General features: G+C 40.4%; 1 protein-coding gene across 41 annotated transcripts in view; it reads right to left on the reverse strand.

Moving 5' to 3' along the window:
* The window catches only part of ORC3 (origin recognition complex subunit 3), a 37,523-nt gene that overhangs the window by 6,698 nt on the left and 12,526 nt on the right, over positions 1-18,299 (reverse strand). For 5 of the 41 annotated variants that reach the window (XR_016051243.1, XR_002282554.2, XM_088860821.1 and 2 more), the window contains 9 exons: positions 17,202-17,475; positions 16,953-17,027; positions 16,515-16,588; positions 16,231-16,321; positions 13,858-14,075; positions 13,377-13,446; positions 4,784-4,872; positions 2,429-2,521; positions 577-652 (listed from right to left, as the gene is read on the reverse strand). Coding sequence is in view for 10 of the 41 variants with exons in the window: in XM_088860821.1 (XP_088716947.1) it covers positions 577-652; positions 2,429-2,521; positions 4,784-4,872; positions 13,377-13,446; positions 13,858-14,075; positions 16,231-16,321; positions 16,515-16,588; positions 16,953-17,027; positions 17,202-17,475 (1,060 nt within the window). In the remaining 31 variants the exon portion in view is untranslated. Of the gene's footprint in view, positions 1-576; positions 670-2,428; positions 2,522-4,783; positions 4,873-13,376; positions 13,468-13,857; positions 14,076-16,230; positions 16,322-16,514; positions 16,589-16,952; positions 17,028-17,201; positions 17,476-18,299 lie in introns of those variants that run through there. The other 36 variants (XR_016051254.1, XR_016051258.1, XR_016051253.1 and 33 more) reach the window with 19 other exon arrangements.

The raw sequence follows: 18,299 nt of genomic DNA on the forward strand, positions 1-18,299 counted from the left end.
GTATGTTGAGGTTTGATTCTTACATATGGGAAGATTTGAGATCCTTATGCATTTTAAGTGTTCATGAAATTTCCAGCAAGCTATAGTAACTGCTTATAGGCAGAAATCACTACGCAGACGATTTCCTTGGGTAAAGCTTTTGTGCCACAATTTTCAAAAGAAAAAATGAGATTTCCAGCAAGCTATAGTTACTGCATCTAGGCACAAATTACTATGTGAACGATTCCTTGTGAGCTTATGTGCCACATATTTTTCAAAAAGAAAAAAAAGGGCTCGCATGACATATGTTTGACAAATTTCCTGGTTTCACTAGAGACATGGTTCATGCTTGAGGCGCTAAATTTATCTCTAGAAAATCTAAAAAACTGATGTAGTTGGTATCAACACATGTAGATTCAAATGAACACATACATGTACACACGTAAATAGATCAATTTGCATGCATGCGTGTGATATGGAAATATTACAAAAGATAATTTTGTATCTATGTGGCCATGCAATGGAGGTAATCCAAGAACAAACATTTCAGATATAGAACATACAACAAGAATTACAAAAGATCCACCAACAACTTACAGATTGCAGTACATCAACATGTTTGAAACAGAAAATCTCATGGAAAGGAGAAGATTCTATTGGTACCATGTAATCCCTGTTTCACAATCAATACTAAACATTGGTTAGCAACTTACAAGAAAATAGGATGACAGTGTTAAATGCTAACTTCCAAAGCTCTTTCACAAATAACACTCAGTTTCTGTTAAATGGATAACTAGTATCTTAGTTTTCATTCATAAATGAGTTACCAAAAATTTTAAAAATCAAGCACATGTGCAAAGAACAATACACAAGGTTCTTCTGATTGTCGAAACAATCTCAGGCACAAAAGTAGACATGTAATATCAAATTGAATGGAATAATGGTAATAAATTTTATGTTGGCTTCCCATCAAAAATCACTAAATATGATAGGTGTAGCATTACATTGTGCTCCATAACAAAGAAAAAAAAAGGGACAGCAATTCTTTCCAAATCATAAAAAGCGGCTAAAGAGAGCAGTTTCAATTGTCCACTCCATAGCAAAAGGGCTTGGCAAAGAACACCCCATTGACCCCATAAAATCCTTTAGGACTGTTGTCCTGTATTTTTTGATGTATCACGTCCCAAATGCTACTTATTGCAGTATGATGAATTGTGATTATGGAACTATGTGACAGTCAGAAAGCACCATTAATATTAATATCCAAGCACGAAATGCAACTCAACACCTTCTAGACAGCATCACTATGTTTACCTTCCATGCAAATCTAGTATTTCATGATAGAAGAGAGCAACAGAGTTATTTTTGTAAGAAAAATAGTAGTTACCCAAGAAGTCTGTACCTTTTATGTGAAAAAATATCAGCTTGCTGATGTTCACCAGGGTCCTTGAAAAGGATCTGAGACATTACACAAGCTGGGCATGACTGAAATCTACGATCCAGCTTTAAGGTGAGGAATGAGGCAATAATAAGTTATATTGTTCCTTCCTTTTGCCAAAAGCACTCACTTAGTTAGGCAGGAAAGAGCAAAGCACTCCCAAACGAGGGCTTTGCAACTATATTGCAATACAGGTCCAACTCATCCTTTGTAAAAGCTTTCGTCAAGAAATGATCTCCCCTTAGTCATTTCTTATTCATTTCTTATCCTTCTAATTTACCTATTCCTAGTCACTAAACATATAATGAGAATGACCTATGGAAGGCACAAGCTCCTCTGATTTCTACTGAGCAAAGATGTTTTCAAGGAAATGAAGTGAATTCAAATGTAGAAAGCTACATCATAACATGGAACATATAGTATGACTTCCAATGGAGCATGGAAAGGTAACAAGGCCACCACATGAGCCAATTACATATTAAAGGCCTTTTATTTGGCTGGGTATCAATGAACATTTCCTTTGTGTAAATGAAACACTTTTAAGAAGCATATAAGCAAAACAGAAGGAATTTGCCCTGAGTGATATAAAAAAGAGGAGCCAGAATGGAATGATTCTCTCATGTAACATCATAATCCACAAAATATCCATGACAGATAATCATTTTTCAGTCAAATTACAAGTTTAAAGCCTAACATTACATGAAATCAGATTCATAATCACTTTTGTAAGCTATACAAATAATATACAGGGAATGGACTCTACGGAAAGGTGGACAGGGTGGTCGGTGCCACAACATAATGTCTAGAGTTACATTCCCCACCAGGTCCCAAGTGAACATTCCAAAAGAAAGAGGAGGAAGAAGGGGCGGGGGGCAAAAAGGTGCAAGTACACGATGATATCAGTATGTTGTCTCGTCAACAGATATCTTAGAACTTATTGTAACCATAGAAACATCAGAGCGTCTAAAGTTGAGCGTCAAATATTATAGGAGAGAAAGATTTTATGCACACCTGATCATGGAAATAGCAAGCATTGCAGCTTTCTCATGTGCAACTTGGCTTTTATCCTTTTCCATATTCGGAAGCCTTTGAGATACTGGGTTTCTATCACATGAAGTAACGATGTGTTATCACCATTAATATTTCAAAGATCCTCCAGATACCAACTACAAGAAATTCAGAAGTGCATATTCATAATGCACATATAAGAACTCCTAAGACTGAATACATTCTGTTACCATCTGCTTAATATACTACTAGTAACATGCTTCATGATGCTTCTTTAGACAAAGTAACATGAGCAGTTCAAATATAGGAAAGTGAAATAGAATGAAACAGACTACAGAAAATCATAGTCTATTAGTGTCATCACCACCCATTGACTGATGGAAGGCTGTGGAGAGAAAGTGCAACCCACCATATGGGATATGATCTATATTCTTGTGGGTCCCAAATTCTCCCCTTCATCTTCCAAATCATTAGACAGGAATGGACCTAGGAACCAAATATCAGTTCAATGGCTAATAGTGTCCTTCCCTTTTAATTGACCTCGAACCTGAAACTCTTTATCTGTGAACAATTGTTTGAGAGTAAATTTTAGACAGCAGAGATATGCAAACAAAAAAAATCAGGAAAACGAACAGATACATGCAAAGGCAAGAGTTAAGGAGTGAGGTAAGTCCTAAATAGCTAGTTCCTCTCTAACTGCTCCATGGCTGGCCAAGGAATTGGTAGACTTGTTGGCATTATTAAACATAAGATAAAAGAAGGCAACCAACGACTCATTGACATCATAAGCCCCTGCCCCAAAAGCTCGATGTCCTTCACATAACTGCTAATATTGTTCTTGCTCCCCTCATCATGTTTTGGAAAGTCCTTTTCATTTACTAGAGGCCCAAACAAATGCTAGGGAAACTCTGTCAGCAAGAGGGTCCTCAGTTGCATCTTAAGTAACAAAGAGAACATTGACATCCTTGACATTATGGGATTCTTTAAAATTTATATATTTCAGGCAATAAATATCTACCGTGGAGTTAGAGAATAAAGGTGAGGCTGCTGCTCCATGAGCTGCATATATTACACAAATCCTACACTATCATGTTTGCTTTATTAATACATAGCTAGAGGAAATTTAGCTGGTCAATAGATTAACTAACATGCCTATTGAATGGCTCAACATACCTACAAACTGGATTTACTAGTTTAATGCACAGGTTGAGCGTTATGGAAATTGACATGCACCCCAGGAACACTAGCAGCCCCAATATACGAGTGCATTAATAGTCCAACGGGCCCAAGAAGAATACGGGGACCAAATTCAATGTCCTTGTAAGCCAATATTCCTAGAGTTTGAGCCAACAAATGGAAATTGTAAAACATCCAATAAATCACAAGGAATCCCGCAGCTATTATCCCAACAAATTAAAACTCAATCTTTCACTTCTAGCCAAGATTAACATTACTGGGTAGGGTAAGGAATCCAACCTTTTACTTCTGGAATGTTGAAATGACTTTTATCAAAACACTTAATCTAAAAGTCAACATCAAATATCAAAATTTCTTCAAGACTCAGGGCCAGTAAAATTTTATAAAAACCTCAACGTCCTAAAGGTTTTATAATATGTCTAAACCAACACACAAAAGATTTTCAGAATGGGGAACTCTATGACTTCCATAACTCTGGGATTAACTTTCAAGTGCAATTTCAATATCTGGTCTGTAGCCATCTATCTGGTTTGCCAAAGGTTGATTAAGACATAATCAAATTTATAAAGACAAATTAATCACTATTGCCTATATACACAATAATAAATAAATGAATATGCCAGGTAATAGATAAATGTACAAATCGTGCATCAATAGTATCAGCGACACAAGCTACTACGAATTGATAATTAATATAACTATTCATGCAGCTGCACAAGTTATCAAATAACTATAATTTCCTTATCTGTCTGATCAGTAAAAGCTGATGACATTCTTGTTGGAGTTATTTAGATTCAACGAGATAATAACAACGAGCAGGATTGCCAAGCAAGAGTGCAAACAATTCATCTTTCGTAATACATAACAGAGGTATCGTTCTGTATAAGAATGTAATTAGTTGTGGTAAATATAATCAAAAATCCAGATTTGACCCAGCTGTTGCGGATCATTCAAGCAACAAGCAAATGGGATTTAGTCCATTGAGAAGATGACCAAGATTTGATCAGTTAATAATCCGTCAATAGATGGCAAGACATTTTTATGAGAACTGTAGGCGATTGACTCAAAACCTACTCTGCATTGAACATAGTATCTAAACAGAGAGGATTAAGACTTCTAACTGATTAATTGCAAAATTGTTCTGCAGTACATTAAGTTTACCTTTTCATCCCATTTTCTTCTTGTTTGACAACTTGCCCATCAACTTCAACTTCAAATGTTGACAAAAGCGCTTGAACTTTGTGATTGACCTAGAGAAGCACATGGTTCAAACAAATCTAAAAAATAATTGTATGCTACATCTTAAAGAAAAAATGTGAGTTTTGCTCCATATTTGTTTAGATAATTAAGAAAAATATTAGCGCAGTATTAAGCATTTCAAGTTTCAAGCAGATGATCATATACAAAGTTGATTTACCATTTATTCACAAACACTATAGTTCCCACAAAATCAGTGCATCAAACCTCAGCAAGTCTGACTCAGACTCACCCATGTTACTTGGACTCAGCAGGCTGCCAAGTCTGGAACCAAAACCATGGGAACGGGCAGAATCTGGCCAGTTCTCAATGTTTTTACATTCTCTTTTTAGATTTTGACTGTTTCTGTCAGACCTGACTCGAGCTCAACTAGTGAGACCTGATGAATCTTTGTTTTGGACCACTGAATGACATGTCTTCTGGAGATGCTTCCTCCTCGTCCCTCCCTCTCCATCCAACCTCTTCCCTCAACCTGTCACCCACCTCAGCCTTTCATTTCCCATCATCCCTCCTCTTTCATCCTGCATCTTCATCCTCTTCTCCTACATCTTCAACTTCCTGCCTGCCCTCCTCTGCAACCTTCTACCCCCTGCACTCTCTCCCCTTCTCTAATCCTTCTTCCTTCCCCTCTTTTATGAAACCTATGCCCATATAATTCGCAAACCTCCGCCCCCTCCTCAGGCACCCCATACAGCCTCTCCATCCCTTAATCCCAATCCCCTCGCCTCTTCCCTATCTTCTCCATCTCACTCCCTTTCTCCTCACCACATTGGTCCCTTGTCAATCCCAGCAGGGGATCCTCACTCCACCCTTATCGAAGAGGCAATGAGATTATCTCTTGTGGATCACTTCCACCAACCCAGAGGGGACACCATAGGAATTGAAAAATGGCGTAGAGAGCTTTAAGGCGTTCTCGACCTCATTTTCCATAAACTCTCGTCGGGTGGCTTGCTCTTTTCCTATCCTTCTGAGGGCTGCCTCCATAGCGCAGTTCAAAGCACTAACCCTCAGTTCAAATGAGCATCGCTCTCTCTGCAATACTGGAATAAGGAAATGGGTACAGCCAAACCACAGAGAATCTAGCTTAAAGTCTCCCACATCCCCCTCCAAGCCTGGCATGTCGATACATTCAAACGAATTGAAGACTCCTATGGAGCCTTCATATCCATCCACTGGAGATCTTCCGGCTTTCTGCCTCTTGGTTCCATCCATCTATTCGTCGAAACTCATCCCTTCCCTCATTCCCTCTTCAATGTGGCTCGAAATTGACGAGCATTTCGATGGCTTGATCTTTTGCCTCTCCCACCTCATCCCGCCATGTCCTAGAGCAAGAAAATCCCATCCCTACGTCGCCAGTTCACCATCATTCGATAGGCCAAGAAGGTTGGACTACAGTCACACGCGAGTGTCAGCTGCGAAAGCATCGCAACTGCCAAGTCATGAACCATAGGGCACAGTTTGATGGTTCTACTTTTCTGAGGGCGAGGGGACCTCCACCGGTTCAACCTCCATCCTCTAACTTATCTGGTACAAGTGACAACAACACGGCCTAAATGGCTCCTTCTGGCACACCACTGCCTGATCACATGATCGACATCTTGCCGCCAGGGCTGAGAGACCATGTGTCCCCAGTTGTGAAGAGACCCCTTTCATGCCCAACACGCCTCCCACCCCTCCTTCCTACCTTGCAGACGGTTGTGATAGAACCTTCCCTCCATAAGGTTCCCCTAATTCAAATTCCCTACAGTTGACAACTGGCTCACCTTCCCTCCACACGACTCTGCCTCCCCCTCCCCACCCTCCCCCCCCCCCCCCCCCCCCCCCCCCCCCCCGGCACATTCCTGATGCCCCTTTCCCCACAGCCAACTCTGAGTCGTCCAATGCCTCTCCTCCCTGCTCCCTTCCCTCTTTGTTGTTGATCCTTGGCCCCTTTACCCCAAATGGAACTTCCTCCATTACCATCAACCTACCCCCCTCGCCTATTCCCAAGGTTACCTTGCCAGCAGCCCATCTTGCACCATCCATAACCGCTGCCTCCAGCCTTTCCCCTCTTCATCCCCGATCTCCACCCTTTCTCCTTTGGGAGCTAGCCCCAATTTCTCTCCTTCGTTGCCACTGTGCTCCTCGTCATTCCCTCCTCTCCCACCCCCTCTCGTCACCCCTTCCCCCAACTTCTCTTGCTATGGCTCCTTAGTTGGTTGGGCCTTCTTCGACTAGTCTTTCTCACACGCCTCACATCTCCCCCTCTTATTCTTCTTGCACCCCCTACCTTCTAACTCCCTCCACCAATTCCCCTTCTTTTTTGGACCCCCTAATTACCCCTCTTTCCTGCCCTCCTACCTCTGCTGCTCCACCAACCAACCTCCCTTTGCCCTCCCTCGGTCTGGTGGATCTCTCTTCCCCCTCGTCTGGGTCTATCCATTCTACTTTGCATGGCCCCGACTTCTTACAGAGCAATCACCAGTCATCAACATGCTACAACTCCAACCCTATAACCTCAACCCTTCTTCTGAACCCTTATTCCGACCCCTTAGACCTCTTATCCCTCCCTCACTAAGCTACCCCCTTACCTCTGCCCTCACCACCTACCCCCCCGGGGTGGACCTCATTCCACATCCCTCAAGGTGATCTACTTCCCCCACCACTCCTAAACTATAACCTTTCTCAGCATCAATAGGTTAGTCTACATTCTCCCTCAAGTGAGGACTCTTCACAATCTCAATCGGCGGCAACTATGGACTCTAATTTTGTAACAGACTTAGATAATGCCCAAGGTGACGTTCATGAGGTGCTCAAGGTGATGGGACTCAAGTTCGACAGCCCAAGAAAAACCCTAAAAGCCTTTATCAGAGCAGATGCCTATGTCAGGAATAACAAAAAATCCATAGGCAAGTCATTAACAGCAGGCCCCAGGGTTAGTCGAGAACTCTCTAACCTGTTTTTGGAATCAAATATGAAAGAGAATCCTCTGCCCATTCCCCTGATGTCCAACCCTCTTCCTCTCGACAGCAACCTAAGCGCTAGAGTAGGAGAGCCCCCGCCCCCCTCCCCACTTCATGAATATCTTACTGTGGAACATCCGGAATTTGGGACACCCAGGCAAGCGGAACTTTGTCCGCGACTTTAACATCAAGTGTTCACCTTCGCTCCTAGGTCTAATGGAGACCAAGTTCCCCTCTCCCACCCTTTCCCTTATTTGGCAAACTTCGGCTTTTGGCCTTGTCGAAGGGTTGCACTCAAAGCACATGGTGCATCAAGTGGCATCTGGGTCCTCTAAGACCTAACCATCCACTCCTTGGTTACGACTCTCAAAGGCCTTTTCTCCATCATGGTCACCCAATCCAGAATTTTGGATGGCCTTCTCTAAAAATGTACAGTGGTGCATGGACCCAACTCTAACAATGTCGAAGAAACCTTTTGGCAGGAACTACCATTCGCTGCTTCCTTGCTCTCCCTTGTTTGGTGCCTAAGGGGTGACCTCAACGTCACCAGGTGGTCCTACGAGCGCAATTCCAATGATAGAATCACCCTATCATGCTTCAATTCTTAGATTTCATTTCTCATAACCAACTTCTTGAAATCCCTCTTGAAGGAGACAAATACACTTGGTCCAACCACTCCTCAAACCCAATCTTCTCCAAGCTTGACAAATTTCTTACTTCTCTTGAATGGGATCACACTTTTCCTGATACCCACTCCCTTGTCCTCCCCAAGCCAACTTTGAACCATCGCCCCATCCTACTTGAAACTCAGGCTGTCACCCAGGGGCCTAAGCCTTTTCGCTTCAAGATGGCCTAGTTAGAAGAGGCTAATCTCCCTTCACCGGTTTGTTCTCAATGGGAATCCTTCTCCACCTTGGTTCATGGTTGGGCAGGGTTTAAACTACAAAAGAGGCTTCAACTTCTCAAATCTTCCCTCCCAATTACCTGGCAACTTTGGGTCCCAAAAGGAAGCTTTGCTTCAGCCTATCCACTAATGGGATCCCACTGAGGAATCATGTCTCCTCTCTCCCACTGAGTTGGAGCTCCGAGCCAAAGCAAAGCTTGACTACCACCTCCTCCTCCGCAAAAAGGAGATATACTGGTCCCAAAGAGCCAAAGTCAAATGGCTCAAACTTTGCGACCTAAACACAGCCTAGTTTCACAAAATTGCTAATTGTCAAAGGCGTGAGAACTCCATCACACCTCTGAAAGTGGGGGAACACATTCTCGATCAACCGCATCTCGTAGATGCAAGCAACAATTGATTATTTCTCCCATCTCCTTTCTACCCCTCGGTGCTCTAGACCTACCATGGTGGATCTCTCTTTTTCCACTTGCCTCCTGCCGTGGCTGCCTCACTAGAGCAGCTATTCTCAGAGAAAGAGATTTTAGGTGTTATCAATGACCTTAGCTCCGATCGTGCACCCAGATGGCTACCCTATTGCTCTCTTCAAGTATTTTTGGGATACCTTGAGACCTAATATCTTGGCATTCTTCGAGGAGTTTCATGCATGTGGGATCATCCATAGCCATGAAAGCTATCTTTATAGCACCCATACCCAAGATTGAGGGAGCGGAAGAGCTTCAAGAATTCAAGCCCATTAGCTTGATTAATAGCTCATACAAAATTTGGACAAAGGTTTTGGCCTCTCACCTCAAGGCTGTTCTTGGCTACGTTATCCCACCAACATACGGGGCCTTTGTAAAGGACCGCCAGATCCTTTACGGGCCCGTCATTGCCCATGAATGCATCCACCCCGCCACCTTTCCAAAATCCCAGGTCTTATAAATAAACTTGACTGCGAGAAAGCTTATGACCACACAGATTGGAGAATCCTCGATGAACCTCTCTAGGTTGGGCTTTGGACCTATTTGGAGAAAGAGGATGCAAGGCTGCATCTCCAACCCCTCCTTTTTTGTTCTCATCAATGGCTCCCCAAAGGATATTTCCAATCCTCGAGAGGCCTACGCTAGAGTGACCTTTTGTCATCATTCCTCTTCACAGTAGTGGCCAAGGTATTTAGCGCCTCCACCTCTCGAGTCTACCAAGCAGATTTCCTCACTGGATTCCACACTAGCAAACTGGGACCCACATCTCACCTTCAATATGAAAACAATATGTTGTTGTTCTGCGACGCCTGCCCTCAAAATTCGCTTTTTCTCCAGTGCTTTGAGCTAGCCACTGGGTTCAGAGTTAACATGGAAAAATAAAAAATGATGGGTGTCGGCACTGACATCTCTCTAATTCAAAGCCTAGACGACCACTGAGGATGTGTAGATGTTGAACTCCCTTCCAGCTTTCTCTATCTACCTTTGTACCTTAGTGTGCCGAGACTCAGCCATTGGAGCTCAATTATTGACAAAGTAGAAAGAAAACTCACCAGTTGGAAAGGGAGGTTCCTCTCTCCTGCTGGGACATTGAGCCTCATCAAGGCTACCACTCTATCATCCCATTATTCCTCTTGTCCCTCTTCCATATGCCATCTGCAGTCATTGCTAGACTGGAAAAGTTTATGAGGGGTCCTATGGTCGGGATATGGGGTCATAAATTCCACCTTATCTCATGGGCTAAGGTATGCTCCCCCAAAGCACTTGGTGGTTTGCATTCGCGACTTAAGACCTTGCCATATTGCCCTATTCGGCAAATGGTGGTGGCGTTATGCCACCCAACCCAACCACCTTTGGAGAAAGGTGATTCATCGCAAATATTGTTGCAGGGACAATGCTTGGCTTCCCACTTGTAAGACCACTGGAAATGTCTCAAGTTTCTAGAGGTCTCTCTTACACAGCCACATTCCATTCCTCAATCCCGTCCGTTACCATCCTAGGAGAGCAACAGGGCGCTATTTTGGTTTGACACCTGGATAGGTGGTTTCCCTCTTAAGTACCAGTTCTCGAATCTCTTCACCATTGCCCGTAACCCCTCTCGACTGTGGCTGAATATTTTCCATGCTCTGGACTTATCAGAACTTGGAACCCCAATTTTAGAAGACCCCTTGTAGACAACGAGATGGAGGAATTCTTGCCGCTTTCTGCTATGCTTCACACGCTCTTCTTTTTGCCCTCTGGGGAAGACAAGATCATCTGGTCCACTGCCCCATATGGGTCTTTCACAGTGGCTTCTTTCTATCTTGCTATAACATCGTCCCCCACTACTCTCGCTGCCCCACCCTCAATAGTGGCCAAGGCTTGGTTTCCTTTTATCCCCCTACAATTCAACTCTTCTATTGGGTCACCCTTCACGAAAGCGCACTAACAGTTAACTTCAGCAAAGAGGCCTTTCCTTACCCAATAGATGCTCCATGTGCTTAGAAGCCGAAGAAACTAACACGCATTCTTTCATCCACTGCCCCGTAGCCTCAGTTCTTTGGACCAGCTTGCTTCAAGTTTTCAATTGGACATGGGTCACCCCCCGGTCTAGCCCCCACCTCTTGTCGACCTGTCTTTACACCCCATGGTCCAAATCTGGCAACCGTCTCTGGCAGGCCTCCATTGCTGCCACCTTGTGGACGATATGGCTCGAAAGGAATAGTAGGATCTTCAGGGCTGAGAAAGCCTCAATCCATAGCGTGATAGACAAAAGCAGAACCCTGGTGGCCTTTTGAGCCCAAAATCACAACATGTTCAAGAACTACTCTTTTGCCAACCTCCTTAATAACTGGAAGGCCCTATTGTACCTCAAGGCCATGAAAATTTCTTATTCTTCTCTTTGGAGGCCTCTTGAAACATGGCATATTATGCTCAATTTTGATGGTTGCTCTCTAGGCAACCCGGGACCCTCTGGTATAGAGGGCTTATATAGAAACTCTGAGAGATCTCTTCTTCTTTCATACTCCTCTCCCATTGGCACCACAGACTCCACTACTCCCGAGGCATTTGCGTTGCTAAAGGGGCTTCGAAAATTCAACAAGCTGGAGCATTGACCTGGTAGCTGAAGGCGACTCCAGAAATATCATTTCTTGGGCCACGGGAACAGCCTCATGCCCCTAGAGGCTTCACCACATTTTTTATGAGATCACACACATCTGCAGCTCCTTGCGCATCACTTGGCAACACACTTTCAGAGAAGCTAACTAAGTAGTTGATGCTCTAGCTAGAGAAGGAGCAAGCTGTAACCCCACCACGGGGACTGTGGGCACATTAGACCTGCGATCCCTCTTTTCTTTCCTTTCTCTGATCTAGAGCATTTTTTGGGCCTGTATTGGATTTTTGTACAAGGCACCCTGTTAAGGGGCTGCCTTCTCTACATGATTTTGCTTGTACTTTCTTTCTTAATAATACAATACAATAGTCAACTTATTCAAAAAAAAAAAACGACGGAGATATTTAGATTTATATCCAAAGATGGGTCATGCATCTTGATTTTTATTTTTTTAACATCATTATATGTCATAATTTAGATACTGTGGGTCATGCATCTTGATTTTTACTTTTTTTTAACATCATTATACGTCATATCTTAGACCCTGTTTGGACGGGGTGATAGGAATATCAAAGAAATAGCCCCGCTTTTAGAGAAAGAGCCCCGTTTGCGCAATCCCGAGTCACCTGATTTTAGAGAATCGAGATTTTCTCTTTTTTTTGGCTGTAGCCGTACATGTGTTTCACTGGTGTTTGTAGATAAGCAATGTTTAAAAACGTCCTCACCCGTGAAAAGAGGTGCACCAAGCTAGAAGATTTATGATCTTAAACGGGTGGATTTTGGAAGAAAAAAAAAGAGCATTTTTTCCTAGAATTTTGTCTGCCTAGACAGGTCCTTAATTTTACTCTTATTCATGAAATGTAATTATAATCGAGTTACTCTACTACTTTTTCAATATCTGACTATTTAACATACTTTTAGATTCTTTATATTTTCATTTGTATTTTATTGTAAAGACACATTTTATTGTAAAGACACATCCAATTTTATCAAACGAATACAAAAGAAATTACAGCTTATTGTTTATATTCATGCTCCCAAAATATAAACTATCCCATTCACAATGTAATTGATCCACACCAAAAAAATTTAATCTAACCATATATTCTCATATACATGGTATAGGTTCATTAAAATTCAAGAATGAGACTCCTGCAAGCAAAAAAACATGATAGTGAGAGAATAACGAAAAATTTTATATGTAATGCTTTATCACCACAACTGGATAGCTGTTGCTGCTCAATATTCTGGTCCAGCCAACTGTAGAGCATTATCAGATTGCATGCAAAAATTCCTTATCAGAATCTATCAAGACTTGGGAAGATTACCAATGAGAACACAGTATTGTACTTAAGGTATATCTCTCTAACTTGAAAAGTATAAATGGATGAACAGAAACTTCGACATTATAAATAATCATGCACAGTCATATATACTCATATATTAAGAAGCTTCCATGTATAATAATCACATAAGGCTACATACAATCACACCAAGGAACACATTTATGAACATTTTTTTCAGTGTGAAAATTGAGTAACAAGAAGACAAGCTTCTGTCTTACAAAACAATTTGGTGTAATCATAAAGTGTACCTCAGCAATTTCTTCTGTATGTCTTGCCCAAAACTTAAGCAGTTGATGTAATGATGCAGATGGCAGATCTCTGGTCAATCAAAATACTCAACTGAATAATAGTTAAACAAGAAAGATTAAAGAAATGAGAATTTGAAGGAACCACTAATCCTACAAAAATAATTCGAGCCCAAGTTCGGACATCAACCAATCCACAAGTAACTAATATACATATGCATATTAAAGGGACTGATTTTTTAACATTTTGCTTCACCCCAGTACAAAATTTTGATGATGCTAGCTTTGTCTTGGTACTCAAATTCGAAAATGCTAGTTTCAAGTGAACTCCAGTAAACAATTTGTCTAAACATGCTATCAAGTTATGCAGCAAAATCCTCAACAAAACTTTCAAAAAGATCCTCAAATAAAGATATTCAGCCATGCATCTATAACATTTGTGAACTAGTCGATCCTTCGCAAGTCGAAGAGTGCGAGCACACACCTCACCTTCCGTACTGCCTGCGCAATGAATGTTCCTTCCCTTGAATTCAAAGATTCACTATCACGCAGAATAGCATCCCTACGTAAAGGTTGTCTGTGATCCTTCCCTTCTTCCAAGCAGCGCTTCAATGCCTTACAATTTGGTAAAGATGGATCAAGTGCCTCGCAGAAGATGTCAAGTAGCTGGATTTTTCCATACTTTCCCACTTCAAATAAGCACTGCAAGAAAATATATTTGTTTTGATAGAGATTCATCAAATGGCTCCCGGGAAATTTCAAGAAGTCGAATTTAGCCACGTTTATCAATTACAGATAAGCATAGCCATACAATACATTCGATGTGGCATATAGAATTAAGCGATTCCATTACTATAGTATTTATTCTTGAGTAATTGACCTCAGCAACATATGAAAGACCTGACAACTGATATTTTATGGAAAACTCGTCATTTTTATCATTTTTGCTTGCTAACAATATTAATACAGGACTAAAATTGAAGCCAAGTTAGGATGCACAGAAACAAATTCATGGTAACCAGCATCTCAACGTATGCAAAAGAATTACCACGCATTCACAAAATTTTCAACAATATAGCATGTCTGAGCATCAAGAATACAAGAGAAATACTATGCATTCACAAAGTTTCAACAATAAAGCAGGCTTGGGCACTAATCGTATTTATCATATGCAGTGCACCAAGAGCACATCTGACTATGCCCGCCTATGCAGGCTATCATGATGTGCCCGTATAGGCGGTACATTGCCCGTGTGAGGAGATGTGATGTGCCTGCATATGCTGGAGCCTGCTCCATTGTTCACAAAATCGCCCAATCTAACCGCTAACTGCCCGGTTAGATCGGAACCTACCAGTGGCCGGTTCGGGTTTTGGGCGGTTAGGGTGATCAACCGGTATTTTTAAAAAAAAATCAAACAAATGTATATAAATTCTCAAAAATAAGGAATTTGATTTGTAATGCATTTTTAAATATTTTTTACATTGTGGTAAAGATTAAAAATTGTTTTGGTCATTAATACTCACTTTTATATTTTCCCATCCTTTAGAAAATTTTAAAAATAGCCCTTGGAATATAAAAAATGGGTCAAAATCCATTTTTTTCATTAATTTTCAACTTCATTTGAATGCGTTTTGTTTTAATCATTTTTTATATGCTTTTCATATTTTAGTAGATTTTTTTTGTTTTTTTTTTTTTCAACGCTTTTTTGACCGCCTAGGACTTGCCCTGTTAAAGAGGTTGAATCGGGCGGTTTACCAGTTAGGCCGGTTAAACTGCTTCCAAGCCCATGTCCAGTTAACCGTTCCAGTTCGATTTTGCGAACACTGGCCTGCTCATGGGCAGAATAATACCCACGAGGAGATATTTGGTCAATTTTTCCCTAGAAAAGGGGGGAGAATGAGTCTGGTCAAGGTATATCCCACCCCAAAAGCCACTTATAAACGGCTTTACATGGTTCTAAGGAGATACAAGTGAAAAATCAAGAATCAAATTTTCTTTTGATTCCAAAGTTTTCGATAAAACTCGTGTAGTCTTTAGGCAAAAGTTCAGTTTATTTTTCTGCTATGTTTAAAGGATTTTCAGATGAATTTTTTTTTGGCATAAACTTTTCGTCATTGGTTGCTAAGTACTTGTGAAATACTCTTTAGTAATTGGCATTTTGGGTTTTGGCTATATGCTACAATGTGCTTAGTTGCTAGATGTCATTTTAGTTCTTAAGTGCTTGGATGGTATCTTGGTATAGTACATATTCTCTTGTGTTTCATTTAATATAATGAACGGGATGGATCAATATAATTTAAATTTTAATCACATTAGATGATAGAGATAGAGATTATTCTTTATCAGGCTATCAGCAACTCAGACAGTGGATATATTAGAGACAATACTAAATTAAAATGCATGCTATCACATATTCATGTTATTCTTTGGATTCTTATATTTTTTATAATTGTTTTAAATTTACTGACCAAAGTGAAAGTGATGCGCCTGCACCAAGGCGCACAGCACAGTGGACCTCCCAGTGTGTCTAGTTTGCATCCCCATCTGATAACCTTGCCATTAATAATGTGAGTATAGCAAAACTCGGGCCAAACCAAAAGATATGCAAAGCCAGATGCATGCTTCACGCGTTACATGCGCACTTTGACTTCAAATATAGATGAAGTTCATGGGCCATGGATTTATCCATGACATGTAACTCTAATTCTCAAGTATTAATGGTGTTCGAAGCCAAATAATGTTACTATAAAATACCAGACAAAAAAAAAAACCTAAAGAGTCTTCAACAGCCATCTGCCATAATTGGTCAATTCAAGAGAACCAATTTATAACATTGATGGGTCTAAACTGGACTTACCATAACCACAGCGCTCCAATTATTTCTTAATCTCATCAATTCAGATATCCCATCGGCTAAAGCATCACCAACGTTTCCATCAATGTTATTCCTGGTCACATAATAGAATTTTTGACAAAGTTAATTGAAGATTAAAACTTGTCTAACCAGGAAAAACAATAAAAAGGTCAAGCAGGAATGAATACTGCCAAGCTGCTCTAGGTGGCCTAAACTAGAAAATCATAAAGAAAGAAAAAAATCATAAAAAAAGATAACACAAAATATCAGAAATATTCATGTCATACCTCTTAATAGATGAAATATTGGCAGCATACTTTAGGAGGCCTTCAGGCAATGATTGACAAGTCTTCTCCCAAACCTGCATAAAAGTCCCAATACAATGGTACAAAAAACCAAAGAGAACACCTATATTTGTATGTAACCAGCTTCTATTGATTATAAAATCAGTACAAAAGAGATATTACATATGTAATTAAGTCACTGAAATCCACTCCCTAGGCTTTCAAAAAAAATGAAATGGTGTTTGAATCATAGAACCTTAAGTGAAGATGACACTGAATATGCTCCATCCAAGAAACAAATCGTAAAGAAACAAAATCAGTTCTCATTTTGATTGATATTCCCAAAATAAGATAAACATCTCCCGCATCTTTGTCTAGTATTTGACTTTGAGTTAGGGCGACTCCCAAAAGCATATATAGAGAAAGGAGAAACAAATGAACCTTACTATCTTCATCAATTATGCCTTTGCACAAGAAACTCAATTGCTCCATCGAGAAATGCTTCATGCATGCAATCTGAACAAAAGGATCAAAGCAATTAAGTAGGCAACATTAAGTCATGCCTTACATGCATAAAAGGTAATAAGCTAACAAATAAGGAGACAATCTAATTTCATACCTTGAAAGCCCTCAGACTTGCATGCATAAAAGGTAATAAGCTAACAAATAAGGAGACATCTAGTTTCATACCTTTAAAGCCCTCACAAAGGATGTTATTGTCCCATCATGCCGTAAGAAATAGTTTCTTAAGAACAATGCAACCTTGTAACCAACATTAAAACCATAGAATGGTTTGACAAAGGCAGCTTCAATGATTGCATCCAGTCTCTCAACAGGGGATCCCAAGGTGAATTTTCTAGGCTGCAAATGTTGAAGTGCATTTGAGGGCAGTAGCTTACGAGGGGCATCAACAGTGGTTGCAACTCCCATAATCATGAGAACTGGTATCTTAACCACCCATTCACTAAAAAGAAGGCCCACGCATTTAGAAGAGGAAACCAAGATAACTGAAGTATAAGAAAACATAAATAGAATAAGGTGTTTCACATGAGAAATATAAGAGTTAGCTAGTATAAACAATAGTAGCTATTGAACTAATAGAACCAAATTCTGCAAGAGATGCAAAGAAAGAAAGTATATTGCATGAGGCATAGTAACATGCAAATTCAACTGGATAGTATTGCGGAGAACACTGTGAAATTGCATTCAATTATAAAATTACATATATATATATATATATATATGGAATATTTTTTAAAGAAATGGAAATTAGAGAAAAATAAAGAAAACATGATACACAGCTCATTACTTAGTGTAATAACATAGAAAAATTAAAAATTGTTGGATATCAAAGAGTGTTTATCTAAAAATAAAATCAGGAGGGATAGTAGGCTTGATTGTATCGAATTAGCTCATCTCATCCTCCTACAACATGAAGAACAGCATAGGATGGCAAAACATAGAATCTACAACACCTTTGGAATCAACATCATATAGGCTTTCCGATGCCGAAGAGAATTCAGACAATGTCCTTTCAGGAGCTTCATCACTTCCTAGGCACGGCCATTAACTAATGCTTACATTATAGTTGTTAACCAATGGAAGATAAGTTGTCATATTGATTAATGAAGTCAGGTTGCACATTATAGTCAGAGTCCACTCGATATGGTAAGACATCAAGTGTTGAACCTGTCTCTATATTGCAAGAGTGGTTTGAGAATGTCATGTTCTTAGGTATCATAAACTTTGTAACTGCAAATATTTGAGCATGTTGTGTGCCCAAATACT

Source organism: Amborella trichopoda, chromosome 3, assembly GCF_054954075.1.
Source record: "Amborella trichopoda isolate Santa Cruz 75 chromosome 3, AtrichopodaSantaCruz75HAP2 v2.0, whole genome shotgun sequence".
Classification (NCBI taxonomy): Eukaryota; Viridiplantae; Streptophyta; class Magnoliopsida; order Amborellales; family Amborellaceae; genus Amborella; species Amborella trichopoda.